General features: G+C 37.5%; 1 protein-coding gene across 1 annotated transcript in view; it reads left to right on the top strand.

Moving 5' to 3' along the window:
* Positions 1 to 17937, top strand: part of LOC111337714 (importin-4) — a 24462-nt gene extending 6525 nt beyond the window's left edge. Inside the window, exons 5-35 of the mRNA XM_088754470.1 lie at positions 163 to 193; positions 576 to 677; positions 767 to 903; positions 1009 to 1051; positions 1187 to 1252; positions 1743 to 1844; positions 2387 to 2470; positions 3994 to 4158; positions 5127 to 5180; positions 5255 to 5364; positions 5593 to 5627; positions 6535 to 6608; positions 6962 to 7100; positions 7711 to 7778; positions 8367 to 8412; positions 8911 to 8969; positions 9997 to 10054; positions 10573 to 10652; positions 11052 to 11095; positions 11185 to 11296; positions 11774 to 11871; positions 12073 to 12150; positions 13111 to 13168; positions 13774 to 13879; positions 14262 to 14452; positions 15047 to 15223; positions 15850 to 15903; positions 16321 to 16475; positions 16698 to 16830; positions 17110 to 17284; positions 17633 to 17937. Of these exons, the coding sequence (XP_088610596.1) occupies positions 163 to 193; positions 576 to 677; positions 767 to 903; positions 1009 to 1051; positions 1187 to 1252; positions 1743 to 1844; positions 2387 to 2470; positions 3994 to 4158; positions 5127 to 5180; positions 5255 to 5364; positions 5593 to 5627; positions 6535 to 6608; positions 6962 to 7100; positions 7711 to 7778; positions 8367 to 8412; positions 8911 to 8969; positions 9997 to 10054; positions 10573 to 10652; positions 11052 to 11095; positions 11185 to 11296; positions 11774 to 11871; positions 12073 to 12150; positions 13111 to 13168; positions 13774 to 13879; positions 14262 to 14452; positions 15047 to 15223; positions 15850 to 15903; positions 16321 to 16475; positions 16698 to 16830; positions 17110 to 17284; positions 17633 to 17772 (2974 nt within the window). The 3' untranslated portion in view covers positions 17773 to 17937. The remainder of the gene's footprint in view (positions 1 to 162; positions 194 to 575; positions 678 to 766; positions 904 to 1008; positions 1052 to 1186; positions 1253 to 1742; positions 1845 to 2386; positions 2471 to 3993; positions 4159 to 5126; positions 5181 to 5254; positions 5365 to 5592; positions 5628 to 6534; positions 6609 to 6961; positions 7101 to 7710; positions 7779 to 8366; positions 8413 to 8910; positions 8970 to 9996; positions 10055 to 10572; positions 10653 to 11051; positions 11096 to 11184; positions 11297 to 11773; positions 11872 to 12072; positions 12151 to 13110; positions 13169 to 13773; positions 13880 to 14261; positions 14453 to 15046; positions 15224 to 15849; positions 15904 to 16320; positions 16476 to 16697; positions 16831 to 17109; positions 17285 to 17632) is intronic.
* Positions 17938 to 18263: the final 326 nt, after the last annotated feature.

Below are 18263 nucleotides of genomic sequence, written 5' to 3'. Positions count from 1 at the left end.
AAATCATATGAATTTTCAATTTTCTAAACCTGTTTTAGGTGACTGAATTTTTACATTATAAGTTTAACTTTATGTGTGATTGAATGTCTTTTATGGGTATCTTTTTTTTGTTTTTCAAAAATTTGAAATTTCCATTAATAGTTGATTTTTATGATTTTGTAGCTCAACTGTGAGAAATTCAGCAGCACAAGTGGTAAGTTATTCAAACATTAATAACAACAGAAATGAGTTGACCATAAGATGTCCTTCACCAACTACATGTACTTCTACAAAAGAGAAGAGAGAGGGTCAGAATCTTCCACTTTCTGCACACTGCTTTTCTCCACCTCCCTTTTATTGGCGTATTTCTTCCTGCCTGGCTGGTTTGCAGGTTGGGCAGGCCAGTCAGGTGTACTAGCACCTTGGGTGCCACTATAGTCACAGCCCCAGGACCCCTTGGGGACCTAACCTTCATTTACAACTTAGGCTTTAACAAGAGATTTTTTCCAGACTTCTTTTATGATTTTTGACTATGTTCTGGTCCCTTGTACCTGGATAAACAAGGTGGTGATTTGAAATTATCAATCTTTCTGTAGGTGAGTGTAATAGCTAAACATGACCTGCCAGCCAATCAGTGGCCAAAACTGCTGGTTTTCCTTCAGCAGCACATCAAATCAGAGCAACCTCAGCAAAGAGAGGTGAGTCAGCTGGCAGACTAAAAATCCTTGTCCATCTCGGTAATTCATGTGTTATGATAAATAATTCATTTAATTTTATTTCATTTCAGATGGGCATGTTTCTTCTAAGTTCCATCACAGAATCTGCCAATGAACAGTTAAGACCACATTTCACATCCCTGTTTCAGCTTTTCTCCAGTACACTAGAAGATCAACAGAGTAAACTAGTACCATTTTATACAATAAGGTATAGTGCAGCATATCTCATGCTTCTTATAATGTTAGTTTGGGTTTGTAAATATGTATCTTGTATGATAAGCAAAATTAATATAATTTTTTTTTTTTTTGTTAGAGCCCTCACTTACCTTATTGAATGCATTGGATCTGAGGAAATTGTAAGTTTGCTGATGCTTTTTCTTTCACTATAAGGTGTGTCAGCTGAGTTTCTACTCTTTAAATGTGCAATCAACTCACTTTTTTTCGCTGTCTGCAATACATATTTGATGTGTTTCTAATGTTTTTTTTTTTAGCCTCTAGTTAGACCACTTATACCCAAGGTTGTAGGATATATCAACCAAATCTTAGCCATAGATGAGGTGAGCTGTATGCATAATTAGAATGAACTTTCATTGTCAGTGTACTGTTAGTTATCTGTCAGCTGACAGTCGGCCAACAAGGTTTCTCAAGGAGCTCTTCCTCACAATTACCCTTTGATTTCTGCTTGTTTCTAGTGTATACTACTAGAGTTATAGCGAATTTTATGTCAAAAGTTCAAAGGAAACTTTGCTTAAAGCACATTTCTCTATAAGATTTCTTGATAAAATATCACTTAGAGCAAATTATTGCTAAAAGATTTGTGTCAGTCTAAACAATAAGCATCCTAAAAGTCAAAAAATTTTCTTGAAATTCTCAGGCTAATCTAAACTCATCACTCTTCTTAGAAAGCCTAAATATTTGCAAAATTGGCTAAGGTCCACCACCTTTTTAATAGAAATATGTATTAATAGTACAAGCAACCTTATTGTAAGTTAAAGAATTATCATAGAATGACAAAATCTTAGTTATTTTCTCTTTTTTCAATTTGAGGATAAAGCTTGTGATGCAATGGAAATATTTGATGAACTGGTAGAATCAGAAGTCAGTATTGTGACCCCACATTTGAAGACATTGGTTGAGTTCTGTCTTCAGGTTAGTCTTAGTTGATGTACTATAGCACTAGGAAAAGCCTGCTTACAAGCCAAGTGGCCACTGCAGGGTTACCCCCAGCATTAAATTCCCCAGTATAGTACTAAGTCTAGGTTTACCTCATTAACTCAGATCTCAGTTTTTGTACACTACAAGCATACTGACCTTGTTGTGGTATACACTGGTAATGGAAGTTCTGAATAGGATGATTGTTTTTAATTAATGACTGATATTTGGAAGTCATCATCAGAGTCAATAGTTGTCAAAATGGCAGTTTTTCTCACTGAGAACAGCCCTTTTATGAATTATTCTCACCCAAAACAGTACTTGAATGAAGCAGTTTAGGAGACTCAATGTAAGATAAACACCAACATCAGAATGCATATTCTCCATACTGTTCTCTAAGATTTACTAAGGTGCTGACAAGGAGGATTTATTCATCAAGCAAGAGCTTCTTTAGTTGGTGATCATTTCTCAGGACTCTGCTTTTTATGATATTGAATGGATCAAAGTCATTGTTAGCAATAATTCCAATTTTATTGTAGATTGCCAGCAATCCTTCCTATGGAAATAATTTAAGAATAAAAGCTCTCCACTTTGTGAGCTGGCTTGCAAGAATAAAACCTAAGGTGAGGTTTGCTGAATGCCTGGCTTGCAAATCCCTGCAGCCTACCCACACCCATTAATGCTGATTTGATCAATGGTAGGAAAAAGAGGGTGTTGTAGGATTTGGGGAAAATAACAACAGCAAGACTTCACAAGCTAAATTTAAAGTGCTACCAAGAGGGGCCATAAGGGGGTTTTCCGTTAAAGGTCAAAAGCAGTGAACTGTGCATGATATGCTAGTTGTGATATGTGAAAAAGAGAAGGAATTCATCATCTTAAGGTTTTCAAAAATGTAAGATCTTTTTGTTCACTATTATATTATTTACCATGAGGCATGAAACAAGGATATTGATTACTGTGATTCTTTAGTTGTTTTATTCAATACTCGTGAATTGTGCTGAGGTTCCCCCCCCCCCCCCCACTTATGGCACCTTTACCAAAGTGGTTAAGAAGTCAAATTTTGAGCTGTAAATAAAAATGAAGTTGCAATTTTCCACTTAAACCAGAGACACTGGGAGACTGACTGCAGACTGTAAGAGCACACTATGCTTGTGGGTGTGGCAGGGGTTTATATAACTTTTTCCATAAGGTGTCATTGGTATAGGTAATCGCATAGGGCCGAGTAAAATTAAGGATTAATATCCCACGTGTTTTCGGAAGTTGCTGAAATTGCCTGAGTGGCGCAGCGACGAGGGCAATTTCTGCAACTTCGGAAAACACAAGTGATATTAATCCTGAATTTTACGAGGAACCATGTGATTACTTGTTTATAATATAAGGGGCAAAATGTTTTCTTACTGATTGCTTGCAAAACGGGATGCCATTGTTACAAAACAAAAAGAAATTTCTTTACCTTGGCAGCCGTTGCTAAGTGATTTTCAGCCAATCATTTTCAAGTAATTTTGTCCGGGGCAATTGCAAAAATTAAGAAAAAATGCCCTCTGTCTTGACCAATCACAATTCAGTAATTTTGCCCCTTATATGATAAATAGTGTAATTGGTGCCTGTACTCAACAAAGGGGCCATAGGGAAAACCCAAACACAAAAGCCTGCTTGCAGACTAAACAGATGGCAGTGGGAGGTCTGATAGGCAACAGTAGCACCACTGTTAACCTATTTTTATTAAAACACCAACATTAAGTCTGTTAAATTGTCAGTTAACTAAGTTGAAAATGGAATTAATTTCCACTGTCCTCTGTCTTGATTCCTTCCTTTTTTATGCACTTCAGAATAAGGTGCAACCTTAAAGTTTATTGCGTATTCCTACACCTTTGCTAATTGTCATAGTAGCTTTGGATGCTGTCTTAATGTTCAGCTCTTGTGGAACTTTCAGAAAATGTAGAGGTCCTAAATTGGAAAAGTTGACCGGGGTTTTTTAAGTTTGGTAGGTCTTAGCCAGAAATGGTGAAAGAGAGATTGTTTTTTATTAATTAATCTTGAAAAGACCTTCTACGTATTAAAAAAATTCGACACCTTGAATTCCTCCAGCCCAGATAAAAGACATTTGTGGCTGTGAACAATTACTACTAAATTTTGTTTTAATTAGGCACTTGTGAAGAACAAACTTCTCTTGCCTACATTGTCTGTTGTGTTTCCTCTCATGGCATCACCACCAAGTGAAGGTGATGAAGAAGATTTTGATGATGATGACGACGATGATGAGGTGGGAGATGAAACTGAAGCAAGCAGGCCTTGTGCTGTGGCTTCACAGGTAAAATGAACAATAAGTTGGAGCTTTGTTGCAACATTTATGTTTTGACCCCAAACTTTTCTGAGCTTTTCCCAGGAAACCTTACATTTAAGATATGCCAAGCAAGAGTTTTCACTAAAGTTTCTGAGGTTTCTATACCATTCTTAAAGCCACACCTTTTCCCTTGCTCTCTCCATGTTCTCCAATGCTATTCAAGGCTACATTAAGGCAGGTTGTTATAAATGTGACTTCCTTTTTTCCATTATGATTGAGTTTTCTTGGGATTATATTTCCTTTATCTGAGCTATTGCTCCTGTAATATCACCATATCTGAATACTTGCTTTCACTTTTAACTTGGATAATAACATATAGTCATTAATCCAAGTTATAGGTATGGATGAAACCAAGCACTCCTTTCTTCCTTCCCCCATTTGATTCATGTTAATTTTTTTAAATCTACTGGCTAGTATATAAAGCGTTGGCAGTTGCATGCGCCCAAATAAAAAGGTTTATCCACAAACCGGGCTTGACACTAACGGTAGCCCACTAGCTGCAGACTAGTAGAAATTCAGTTTTGGCTAGTGGTTTTCAATTTCCACTAGCCAGTTTGGCTAGTAAACAGAATGAAATTGTCGTAACCTCTAAAAACATCTAAGATGTCGCTAGCCACTTGGCTAGTAAGTTGAAAAGTTAGTGTCAAGCCCTGACAAAGTGATTTATTTCAGTGGCAATGTTTCTTATTCGTGGACCATTTTTACACAGTTAATAGCAAACGATTTTTAGCTTGAAGTTCATACTGTTAAACTAATTCAGTGCTGTTCAATGGAAGTAGTGCTCTGTCAGTGACCGTAAGTGGACCCCCCTGAGCTATGAATTTATTGATTGAATCAATAAAAAACTCCATTCCCAGCCTACCATTAATCATCACCTGAGTTTAGTGACTCACAGCCACTTTGATTAAAATTGTTACTGTTGTTAACCCCTCTAGGTTCTTGATGTTCTTGCTCTTCATTTCCCACCTGAATCAGTTATTCCACCTCTGGTAAGTAAACTGTCAGGTTGAATAAACTGTGGTAGGGAGGATCACAAGAAATGATGTTTCTGATGTCTCAACAGATGCAATTGGTCCAGCCAGCTCTTACAAGCGAAGATCCGTACAAGAGAAAAGCAGCACTAATAGCACTGGCTGTACTTGCAGAGGGGTGTGCAGACTACATCAGGAACAGGTTTGATAGTGTTTTACAATTATAGTTCCATTGATTACACAAATGTTTATTTCAAAAAACGCCCAACACTTACCCATCCATAACCACTGAACTTTCAAGAGGATGAACAATATTCATAGGAGCTTAATGCTCATGAAACTAGGCCCACATTGTACCAAAAAATTCTCAGTAGAAGTGTCACTGTATGGTTCAGCACTGACTTATTGCTGTTTTCTTTTTGGATTGTAGATACCTTGAGGCAGCATTACAAACAATTTGTAGAGGTGTGAAAAAAGAGACATTCATTTTGAAATCACTGGGGATCCTTGCAATCTGATTAGCTCTTGTCGATGCTTTTCATTCACAACTCACACCATTTTTTGTGCTAAATTACATCTTTTTTCAGCCGATGAGACTGCTTCACTTAAACACAACAGCCAATCAGATTTCAAGGCTTGTTTAGAGAAACCAATGAAATTGCATGAGAATGAAAGATGACTTTTGCAACTTTTTACTAGCTAGCTCAATACTGTATCAATCAAATATTTTATACAGACAAAAAATTCTGTAATGAGCAATTGAATTTGGCAATTGAACTTTCATGTTGTGCAGTTTTTATCTGAAATGATCATACTTATGATTTCAAATCAAACTTGTGTTGCAGGCTTGTTCCATTTTGAAATCAGTATTTCAGACCAAATTGCACTCCACTCAGTTCAATTACCATTATTTAACAACTATTCACCGAAGTGGAGGTGGTTAGTGGTGGATATATACCGAGCCGTGAAGCAGCGAGGTAAATATCCACCGACACTGAGGTGAATAGTTGTTTTAGTATCTACTAAAACAGTGAGATAATATACACCACCGTCATTAATTTGAGTGATTTCTTTGCTTGTCACAGATGCAAACCGGGGCGCCATTTTTTCCTGAGTTACTCGGAGGTAAATAGCAAAGGATATTCGGAGTTTGACTAGCCAATCAGAGCGCGCCTTCAATGCTATCCACTGTTTTAGTATATACTAAATATAATTATACCTCAAGGAGGTATACAGAATATTATTGAAATAGCATGACAAATGAAATACCAAAGGTAGTAGCAAACTATTGTAGTCCATATGTGGAGCATTCTGGTTTAAAATGTGGTGCAACTTCTATGAAATGTAAGTTAATACACTTCATTCTCTTCAGGTCTTTCAGATCAGAATACACTGGTTCAGAATGCAGCTCTGTTTGCATTGGGTCAATATTCAGAATATTTGCAGGTGATATGCAGTTCTAAATATCTTGAAACTTTTAACTTATTTTACATTTTGTGAATTCAAGCATTAAGTTTTGTATTCTTCACAGGTCCATACAATTATTTTACTAATTGTTATTATTATTATTGTTATCAATATTATCATTATTATTATAAAAACATATAATAGAATAAACTGATTTTATTCTCACAATTAATTGTAACTTTTTTATATTGTATTTTAATAATAATATTACAACTAACCTCAAAATAGAGGCCTTTCAAATAGATCTTGAGGTCCATGATTTGTATAGTCTTTTTGTGTTGAACAGAGTTGTTATTTTTTGAAAAGAGAAAGTTTTCATTGTCTCTTTCCAGCCAGATATCAGTAAATACAGTGCAGATATCCTCCCTCTCCTGTTTGAGAGACTTGTCAATACCTCTGCTGACAGTGGACAAGCATCACCCAGTATATCAAGGACTTACTATGCTTTAGAAACATTCTGTGAAAACTTAGGTAATAATAAGACTTGGGATTTTTATCTTGGATATGTTATGCTGCACCAACTAAAAATAAGAGATAGATAAAAGTGTATAAGCATTTTTAGGGATTTATGTAGTATCTGACACTTTCTGAGGGAAGATACTTTACTCTAACAGTGCCTCCCTCTGCCCAAGAATATGAATGTGCACCAGGGACCTGTCAGTGAAGCCTGGTGGAATAATGGTTGATGGGGGGTTACAAGCAGTGGAATGGCTTTCAATCCAGGGGGGGGGGGGGAGCAAGATTCCAAGCGGCTTGATGCTATCAGGAGAAGAATAGCCTTAATTGTGGCTTAGTCTCTGTTCAAGTTGCAGACTTTACTTTTGTCATGGCTAAATGTTTGACTGGTTACTTGAATTATGAATTATTTTGTAGAAATTTTTTTTAACCACAGAATTTCAATCCTTTATATTTAGTCGGGTAGTATGGAAAGGAATATTGCAGTGTTAATGGGTGCAGTTTTCATAAACCTTAGTGTGACTTTTACCTGACTGGAGTAACTTCTTTTTACACATTATTATGTAGACAATCATTCTACTAAGACAGCAGATTAATTGTCAAAGTTACTATTTTTTTTTTGCAGGAGAAGGTATCCTTCCATATCTACCAAGATTAATGGAGAAACTACTTGTTGCACTGTCACCCAGTACAGTAAGTTTTTTTACTCAGTAGCAGGGTGTGATGAGTTTGCTTTTGTGAACATATCTGCATGCAGTGACTGCTACTCTTAGACTAACAAAGACTAGAGGAAGAATTTCAAGTTTATCTAACTGCGGCAAGTGCACATGTTTCCTAGTAGATCATAAGAAAGGTTTCACTGAGAGGTTGAACATTCACATTGAGCTATGTCAATTGAAGTTTACATTATTTTCATTGAAGAATAGCAAAGAAAAAAAAAAAAAGAAAATACTACTTCTTGTATAACAAGGGATGTTAATATGAAGAGGTGAATTCTGTTTGAAGTTCCCAAAATAATTATGTTAAACTGGACAGTGGTAATTATGGCCAAAAAAAACATTGTTTGCCATGCACCATTTGACAAACATTTAGCCAATAAAATTTAAGAATTTTTTTCAGTAAACTATAAGAACGAAAAATAGTGATAAAAATGATAGTAATCAAATGAAAGGTATTTTCATGAGCTCATATTCCATATCAATGTTGAATCATTATGAAAGTGTCACTACTAAATTTAATTTATTTTTGCCTATATGATTTATTTGGTTATCATTTGTGCAGAGTATGCAGATGAAGGAATTAGCAGTTAGTGCAATAGGAGCGACAGGTATTGGTATTGTGTTCAGGAACATTTATTTTGAGAGTATAGCATTGAAATTGAAATTTCAGGGAGCTCAAATGAATTAAAATTTTGTGCATGGTATTTGCTTGTGAGGCTAAATAGCACTTAGTGCAATAATTTATCTCAGTGCTTTTACTGAATTATTGTGGAGTAAGTGCATGTTTCAAGGATGAAAATAATTCAGAAAGCTACAAAACCCCTTGGAAAGTGAAATGCAAGCTGAAAGTGATTTACTTCTTGCTAATAGGAAAAGGAACAAGGAATGCTAAGAGCAGAGAATGTTAAAAATTCAACAAAAGCTATAATAATTGTCACTTTCTCTGCTAGCATTTTGCATCATACAACAGATACATTTCTCTTCGCCTTCACATTGTAGAGCCATCTCTTGCCTTGCATCTTATTTTCGTTCTCGTTTCCCATTCGTTTTGTGTCATATCCACTCTTTTTTTTCTGTTACACATATATTATGTTTTTAATTTACAGCAAATGCTGCTAAAGAAGCCATGTTGCCATACTTTCCTCAAATAGTTGAATTTATTAAGGTAATGACGGCACTCCCAGTTCACAAATGTTAAGTAAAATAATACCTTTAATTTTAATTTTTAATCTATTAGATTCACCGACAGCCAGGGACACCGCAACAGCTGGCGCCAATTACTGCAGGCCCAGTAAACGCACCCATCCCACCCCAGGGGAGGACATCCATCACACAGTAATCTCGTGCGTGGGAAATTAACGTCTCCTACCCCTAACCTTGAATTAGTTATCATTAGTTGGAATGCTAAGGCTTCATATGGGGTAGACTCAATGCTTAAAAACAATGATTGGGTGGTTGAGGTCTTCAGTGCCCAGTCATCATTAAAAGAGTAGAATACCCCAGAAACCATAATGTGTAATCTGTTGTTAAAAAGTGTAATGTACTTGTTGACCTATATGAAGGAACGGATGGGAAAATGATTAGCTCAAAATCATGTGAGGGGTCCATGCGTAATAACCAAGAGCCAAATATTTTCTTGCCTGGCTTGAGTTAACTCATTCATTAAGCATTTTATCATATGATCAGCGCTCTTTCTTTCCCTTCTTTCTTCTTATATTTTACATCTCGCGGGCCGTGCGTATTTTTCTAGCCCTACTCACACCATCACGTATGGCCCTGTAGAGGAATTTTTTCGGATGTTTTCAAATGAAAGGGCTCGCACGGCCGCAGAGGTCATACGAAAAATATACTTATCGCGTTCTGAAAATGCAAACAGAAACTTAGCCTCCTGAAAATTGACTTCGATACGTGAAAAATTTAACCATGGAGATAAAATTACATAGATTCTTGGGGATACTTAAGGTGCGGTCTATAGAGTTTTTCAGAGTCGTAGTTAAGATGTTGACATTTTCTTAGGACAACGAAGGGGGTTTTTTTTCATCCCTCTTGATTTTCCGCCACATAACGAGATTTATGCCTTAAAACAGCACAAAAATTTAAAGATACTGAAAAAAAACTCAAATACTTTAAGCTCAGAATGTTGAACTCACTTGTTTTATCATCGGATGTTGTCACATTTATTTCTTGGATAGGAATATCTTAGCAACACGGAATCAATAGAAAGAAATATTCTACGAGTACAAGCTATTGGTGAGTCTTTCCCTGATATTCATGGATATTTCATTGTAATAAGCCAAAACAATTAGCACTTTGACAGCTACGTTTTGAGCTTTGATGGATTGAAAAGGACAAACTACTTGCTTCAACCTGAATTGCTTTTATCTATTTTCGCCTTTATGCTTTTGATGACGTTTATGTTCGTCAACAAGTGATCATGTCTCCCTTTTCCTTAAAACGAGAAGTTTTATCTCAACAAAGGAGGTTAAAATATTGAACTCTTCTAAAATACTCAAGTATTTGTCATATACTAACGAAATTTCTAAAGTGGTGTGCCATGTAAGCATCAATCACAAACGGTTATTCGAAGGGTGGATGCCGCTGTACGCTGGATGCATCTCTAGCGGGTGGTTTACGCAGTACGTTTTGTTAACACTTATCCGCTGGGTAGCGACTTCTCCGTTGGATAGTGTTACCGCCCCTTAAACAACTGGACCCAGTACTTTAACTTTCAATGAAAATTTTTTCAAATATTTTTGTGTTTTTCATAGATACATTAGGTGTCCTGGCAAGAACAATTGGAGCCAGTAACTTTATGCCACTGGCAGATGAATGTGTTCAACTTGGTTTGGTAAGGTTTCCATGTCAAACAATAGGGTGTCATTGTTGATCACCAATGAAGACACCGAGTCTGCCATTGATTGAAGAACCTTCAATGCAATGCACACTCTGGAGGGCAGCACGTAGTCTCCTTGGTACTTTCTTTACTCAAGTCGTGTGCTGAGTTGTAATTTGGCGAACGATCTTTTCATACAAATCTCATTTCCATTTTTAGGACCAAGCTGACTTCATTTGAGTGACCTTTTCTTGTTGTCAGCATCTGTACTCTAAGCAAATTTTCTAGGTCACTTGTCCTTTGGTTTTATATAAATCAATTGTTAAAATTAAGATTCCATCTGAAAATAAAGTGAGCTTCGGTATGAATGTCAGTGACATGCTTGCAGTTTGAGATCTAGATATTTACTTTCAGAGACTACTTGAAGAAGACAGAGATCCTGATCTAAGGAGATGCACGTAAGAATTCTGATCATTGAACAACTTTCTTTGATCTGTGCAGTTCATTGTGGCAAGTTATAACTGGGAGTATTATTTTTTCTAAATAGATATGGTCTGTTTGCATCAGTTTCTACAATATTAAAGAGCAACATGGGAAAATATTTGAAAGACATAGTAAAGTATATGATTGAATCACTTCAGTCTGCTGAAGGGATTGTGGTAAGTTAATCTAGGTATTGCTAGTGGTACTAGCTCTGTCCATAAATATGCTGTCTGTAAATTTTGTTTTTATATTAAAAACAAGCTGTGATTAAAAAAAAAATGAATTATATAGCGCTTATTGCGAGTCTCTAAGCGTTTTACAATGTGAAAGAGAGAGAAATAATTTTTTAAATACATTAAGTGCATGAAAATCCCTACTGACGGGAGGCAGACCAGTGGGCTATTTACAGAGCGCTGCCGAGGAGTTCACCTCGGAGCAACCGAGAACAAATCCAATGAGTGGCAGGGTGTAGGACTTGAAAAAGGAGGCGAGTAAAAAACGACTGAGGTCTGGGAAACAGAGAAAAGGAGTGACGTATCAAAAATAATGCTGATGGACTCCCCCGCTATTTTTCGCCGCCTGCCTGATTATTTAATCGTTTCCGCTGACTAAGAAGCTGGCTTATGTCAGTCTTATTCTTATTATTAATTTAGACGCATTATGCAATTGAAGATGATCCCAGTTTTTTGCTGGAGGATGAGGATTTGGAAGGAGTTGGGGGTGTTGAGGACGATGATGATGAAGTAACAGGGTAAAATATGGTTTTTATTTTTTAGTTTTGATAATATAGTTCGTACTGTGACGAATTTGAAGCTCCAGTGGTCTGTCTGTTTTCCCTTTCAGTGACTGAAATGATTTTTTTTTTTCAACTAAGTGATTAAATGGTGTTTATTTTATCAAAATCTTTGCCACACTTGACTTCCGTTTGTTGTTTAATTCCCTTTGTTTACAGATATAGCGTGGAAAATGCCTATTTAGAGGAAAAAGAAGATACTTGTAACGCTCTTGGGGAAATTTCAGAAAACTCAGGGTAGGTTGTATTGCGTATGTCATTACATTTGTGTAAATGTTACGTTTTTATGGAGATTTTGCATCTTTTACCAATCTCCGCCTTACATTCTGCCAAGATTTTTACCTGCAATACAGTTGTACACCCATTCTTACTATATAAACTTGTGCTTACGGACAAATGGTCACGTGATAAACCAAATTCGTCATGTTCTCATTACCATTATTTTTATGAGTATGGGGCTTCACTGCGCACGCTGTGCGCGCTGCGCACTCCGCTCTTGACCAAAATTTTTCTGCTAAATTTCAGTGGCCTGAGCTAGTTTTTTTTTTTTTTTTTTTTTTTTTTGGATGAACCTGTTACTTTTCACTACTACTTTTTTAACGAAAATTGTAAGTCATAGAGAACAGAGGAAGGAATGAAGTGCAACAGATTTACGCTAATATGCTTATTTATTATTTGTCTGTGTCTCACAAGGACGGGGAACTACCGAATTCACGAATTTGATCGGCTGAAATCAACATTGAAAGCGGTCTAGATTCTCCCATCTGAACCGGCATCTAGGCCGGTCTAGAAAAAAAAGGTACAAAGAATATAAAAAATTGGCATATAAGACACAGCCATATAATAAACATCTTATTAACCGAGCTAGGTCGGTCTGTATGGGAGAATCTTGACCTCGGTCGCTGGTACAGACCTCACTGCGTTCGGTCTGTACTGGCGACCTCGGTCAAGATTCTCCCATACAGACCTTCCGCTCGGTTAATAAGAACTAATCAATAGTTACTACGGAGAAAATTACAACTGTGAACTTAGCCTGAGTGTGGGCTGTTAAACGAGGTTTCTGTGGCTCGTAAGATCTGTGGCTCGAATCACCACGGACGAGTTAAAATTTCTTCGTTGACCCACGTACATAACACCACTTCGACATCTTTCTATACTGGTAAAAGTTTAAATGTTTAACTTTTCTTTACATCACAGGACGGAATTTCAACCGTATCTAGATGAGTCATTTAAAGAAGTTTTAAAGTTGATTCAGGTAGGAACTTCCTGTCTTTTAATATCGCAGCGGATGATTTCAAAACCATAGAATTGAAGTAGGGAAACATTGCCCTTCATGACTATGCCTAGGTATACAAAGTACCTTTGAAAAAATTACAAGGAGGGGGGGGGGGGCAACTGTATGGACCCCCACCCCATTACTGGGAACTAGCATTGTTCTTCATCGCCCCAAGCTGTGGAAATAGAAATAGGAACAACCACTGGCGGCGAATTGTCTGGGAGTCGTAATGAAGTGCTGTGGGGGAGGGGGGGGAGGACAACTTTGTGCTCTATTTCCATCCCATCCGGGAGGAACATTATTACCCTTAAACACTTCGTGCTATGGAGATTGGGTTGTGTTTGGCTGGTATGAACCAAAAGGCTTGTGTTAAAGACCCACCTCCCTGATAAGTTACAGCGCCAGTGAATCGCATTATTTTGAAAAATTTCTGAACTACTCAAATATGATCTTAAACAATACTACTTAAACAATTTTAACTCTCTTACGCTTGTACCACCAATGAGAAAGTGAGTTCATCCGGTTCCAAAGGGTTCAACATGATATTAAAACCAACCGGGGCAAGTTGTCTTCTTCCCTGACAGTTTCCTCACTCAGGAGTACGAAAGGGAGCCGTGATGGCGCTAGGTCAGTTCTGCAGTGGATTTCATTCTTTACTTCAAGAAGCTGGTGCAGAGGATAAAACAGAATGTATGTACACAAAACAGGCTCTGGTACAATACCGCAGAAAGTAGAGCCAATCAGAATGCTAGAAAGGTGTTGTATATGATAATTCGACCTTCCCTGCCCCGCTTGAATACCGCTGAGAACTTTATTTTCCATTGCTTTGGTTTACGTCTAATTGTGAAATTGATGTCCTACCTATTGTCTCTGTCGTTGTTGTCCCACTCGTTGCATGGTCTAAGAACATTATGCTTTTTGTTATTCTGTGTCATCAGCGAACAATTTCGACATTCGTTTAGAATTAGGCTGATTACGCATAGCGCAGACGTTTCAAATGAAGCGTATCTTTGAGTGCACCCTCTTAGCCCTGTCAGACCAATTTTTTTTCTTTAATTTTTAATTTTCTCAGTGCAGCGTATGCTTGGCACAGCCATACCAACTTTTATCACCGTTATAACTAAGGACAAGGACAGGTCAGTTGCCATGGCAACCCTACAGTCACTTAATGAAGTACTAAAAGCAGTCAAGTCTTTGATCATTGATGAACAGGGTCACCATGACATCATCGCCGAAGCTGCCAGAGCTGTGCTAATGCAAAAGGTGTGTTAACTTCAGATGATTTGTAATCTCCCCTTTACTTCAGAATTTCTCGTTCTCAGATTATATCAATTATTATTTAAAAAAAAAAAACAGTATCGTAGAAAAAGTTCACTTGGCAGTAGCTCCAAGCTTTTATCTGGTGGGCCTGAATTTTTTTCAGTCGCCCAGGCTTCTTTCCTGCAATTGCTTGAATCACAGCTCACCTGCGAGGATCATTGCTTTACTTGATATTCATCTGCAGGTCACATGAAATTTATTTCATCAAAAAATTATTTCAAATAATGGAGCCTCGAAAACTTTTAGTAACAGTGACGAAACGAAGGAAAAAGGGTTCAGACTTTGAAGGTTACACATTTTCTAACTTTAAAATTACATTGTGTGGGCTGAAACAGCACGTGTCCAAATGAGACTTTTAAGATCATCTAATTGATATATGCTAGTTTGTTTCCTGGTGTTAATTTCCAGTTTAGCTTAATATTCAGTGGTTTTAATTTTCGGTCGATATTTTCAAGAGGGACTTTTTGTATCACAAAACAAAACTGCGCCAAAACGCCTTCAAGGAAATCACCAAATCATGTTTTTCTTGCTCTCAAGACTGCTTGTCAACAAGACGATGATGATGATGTGGAAGATTCAGACCAGCAGGCTGAGTTTGATGCCATGTTGATTGAATATGCTGGAGACGTTTTGCCTTCTTTAGCGACAGCTGTGGGCGGTCAGATCTTTGCACCTTACTTTGCTGGATTCCTGCCTCTGCTGTTGAAGAAAACGGTAAGTAAGAATACGACGTTTATAGATATAAACCGAGCTGTAATATTTCTGTCAGAAGAGTCTGCAATACAATTGAATGAGAAACAACCCACCTCCTCTTCGTGTACGAATGGCCGGGTAAAAATATCAGCATAAAATGCTGCGAGGTCACGCAGGCTTCACAATTTTTTCATATCAGTTTTCACCGCCGCATTTGAAATTCTTCTACTTTTTCTGGCATTGCCTAACCTGTTCACCTTTTACACCGTAATATCTGTATGCATATTCTCCATACTCTTCTCTTTACATTTCCTAAGGCGCTGGTAAGGAGAATTTGTTTAACAATCAATAGCTGCTTTAGTTGGTGATCATTTTCTTTATTCTCCTGACCTTAGTGTTTGATTCAGGAGTGATATTGTACGGAGAAATTACATGCTGATCACTCTTAGGGTCAAAGTGGAAGAAAGCAGGGTGATGTATTGTAGTTGCGGCTTAGTGGAGCTGTCATTTAAAAGGAGACGGCATAGTTATAAATTTAAATTATTATTTACTATTTATTTATTTATTATTATTATTATTATTATTATTATTATTATTATTATTATTATTTTGAAGCATCAAACAACTTAGTGTATTCCTTCTCGCAGAGAAAATCTTGCCCGGTATCCGATAAATCATTTGCCATTGGAACAATCTCAGAGGTAAGTTTCTGTGGATTTCGTTTATTTATTCACCTGTTTGATTTGTTCTGTTAGGGGGACAAATGTTTGCTACCGCCCACAGAAAGCCTTTGGTTGACCAATCACTACCCACTTACTTAAATCTTACAGCCAATAACATCACGGAAAAACGGACCAACAGTTTTACAAACTGGATTTATAACACTCGTCTAACGACAGTTCTCTAGGCTCTGATGATGACTTCCGCCAAGGTTGTCGAAACGTCAGTCACTACAACTAAAGGCAGTCCTTTTCAGGGCGATCAGTTTTCACAGTCGAATGTTACTTGTAATGTCAAATCATAGACTGTAATACTTACAGAAGTGTTAGACAAGGAGAGAGAGCAACATTTTGTGGTACACATGCGGCTAATGTAACGCCATACATGTTGTTTGATAGGTAATGCTTGCCATGGGCCACGCCATAGTTCCCTTTGTACAGCATCTCTTCCCTGTTTTTATGACGTCACTCAAAGACGAGGATGATGAAGTGAGAAGTAACGCAATCTATGGCCTTGGTATTATGGCTTTCTATGGAGGAGACCTGATCACACCGTATCCTTCCGTGTTGAATTATTCAGTCACAATGCTCACCTTTTTTTTCAAGGCGTAATATGAATACATTTAAATTTAACTTTCGCCCTGAAGAGGTACTGGAAGTCCGGTATTTCGCGGCCTCTCAAAGACGACTCGTAGCGATAAAGTTTCTGTACTGTTTTTCTGGAGATCATTTGTGGGGATCCGGCATTTTTGAGTGTTTTCTTAACAAGTTTCAAGTCATTATCCAACCATTTTAGAGGCTCTGTTTGTGATCCTGTCCCAAAATCAACCTCCTCGAGTGGTGGACAACATTTGTGGAGCTGTGAGTAGGATGGTTATGGCAAATAGGAATTTTATTCCTCTGGAAAAGGTCAGAGTTAATGTTATCATTTGCTTCACTTTTCTTGCATTCAGTTTATTTTCCTCTCTAGAGAGGGATGGGGAGGCAATACCTGTCACCCTGGACGGGTCTTTGTGTTGTGTTCACGGGCAAGACCTTTCACTCTCGCAATGCCTCACAATGACAGGGAAAACCAACAGGGGGAGGGGAAGGGGATGACCTAGGGTAAGAGCCTTAAGCAGTAAGATGCACTCAGCATTCCGCCTCTGCAGGATTAGCCGACTACATCGTTTTCCTCTGCTTTTGCAGGTTTTTCCAGGATTATTACAGTGTCTTCCCTTGAAAGAAGATTTTGAAGAAAACAATCCCGTTTATTCATGCATTATAGAACTGTTTAGTGATCAGCATCCTCTCATAAGGCAATATTTACCACAACTTCTCGCAGTTTTTTCACAAGTTCTTCCCTCTGACACTCTACAAGACGGTGAGTTACATAAGATTTACTGGGTGCAGTTATATTAGGTCACAGGAGAAACTAGTAATGTAAAAATGTTAATGGATTTCGTAGTCAATTTTACTTATCTACTCCCCGTCGCTAGGGCGACCAGTAGCTTTGTGTTTTCCAATGATGGCATGTATTTGACGAGCATGGTTGAATATTCTGAGTTGCTTTTGACTTCTTTTCTTTTATTATTCGCTATTTTTATTGTTAAATCAAAGAAACAAGAAGTTTTCATTCTTTTTTCTTTGTAGCCTCTCTAAAATAAACAATGAAAGTCTTGTAATAAACTTCGATCCAAGAAAATTTGTCTGATTATATATGTATTTTTAGGTATTCGTTCAGGACTTGTTAGTGTGATACAAAAAATTCATCAACAATCTCCACAAAGATTCCAGAACATTCTTGCAGAACTGCCTCAAGAACATGCTCAAGTACTGATGACCGCTGCTTCTATGCAGGCACCTGGTTGACAACTCTTGCAGTTTTAACTACATCAGCAGAGAATTAATGTTTTCAGTGAAGAACGAAGAGACTTTGTCTCCCAAAAGCAGCGTCGCCGGAGTTATCAACTGGCTCATCATGTAAACAAAGACAACATAGAATTTTGTATGGCAAGGATGTCGTTATCGAACAACGTACCAACCTCGTTCCCAGGGCTTTTCCCTTTTTGAATTTTGGCGGGTGGGAAAAGGCTCTGGCATTGGCTAATGAGTTCTTGTTTTTGATTGGCTTACGAAATCTGATAATTTATGCTAATTTTCGTAGCGCGATCAGTATACCTAAACAAATATGGCGGTAGGTTTCCCGCCCCCCATAATTCAAAAAGAGAAAAGCCCTGGGAGCGAGGTTGACAACGTACCACACAGTCAGTAATAGTGATAGGGTTGAGTGGAGTCCAATACGGGTTGAAACTGGGCTGGTAATAACCAATCACGTCCAAGAATTTTGTTATAGGTTTGAT

This window comes from Stylophora pistillata, chromosome 3, assembly GCF_964205215.1.
Source record: "Stylophora pistillata chromosome 3, jaStyPist1.2, whole genome shotgun sequence".
Taxonomy (NCBI): domain Eukaryota; kingdom Metazoa; phylum Cnidaria; class Anthozoa; order Scleractinia; family Pocilloporidae; genus Stylophora; species Stylophora pistillata.
Note: the sequence above shows the minus strand (reverse complement) of the source record. Positions and strands in the feature narration are given on the sequence as shown.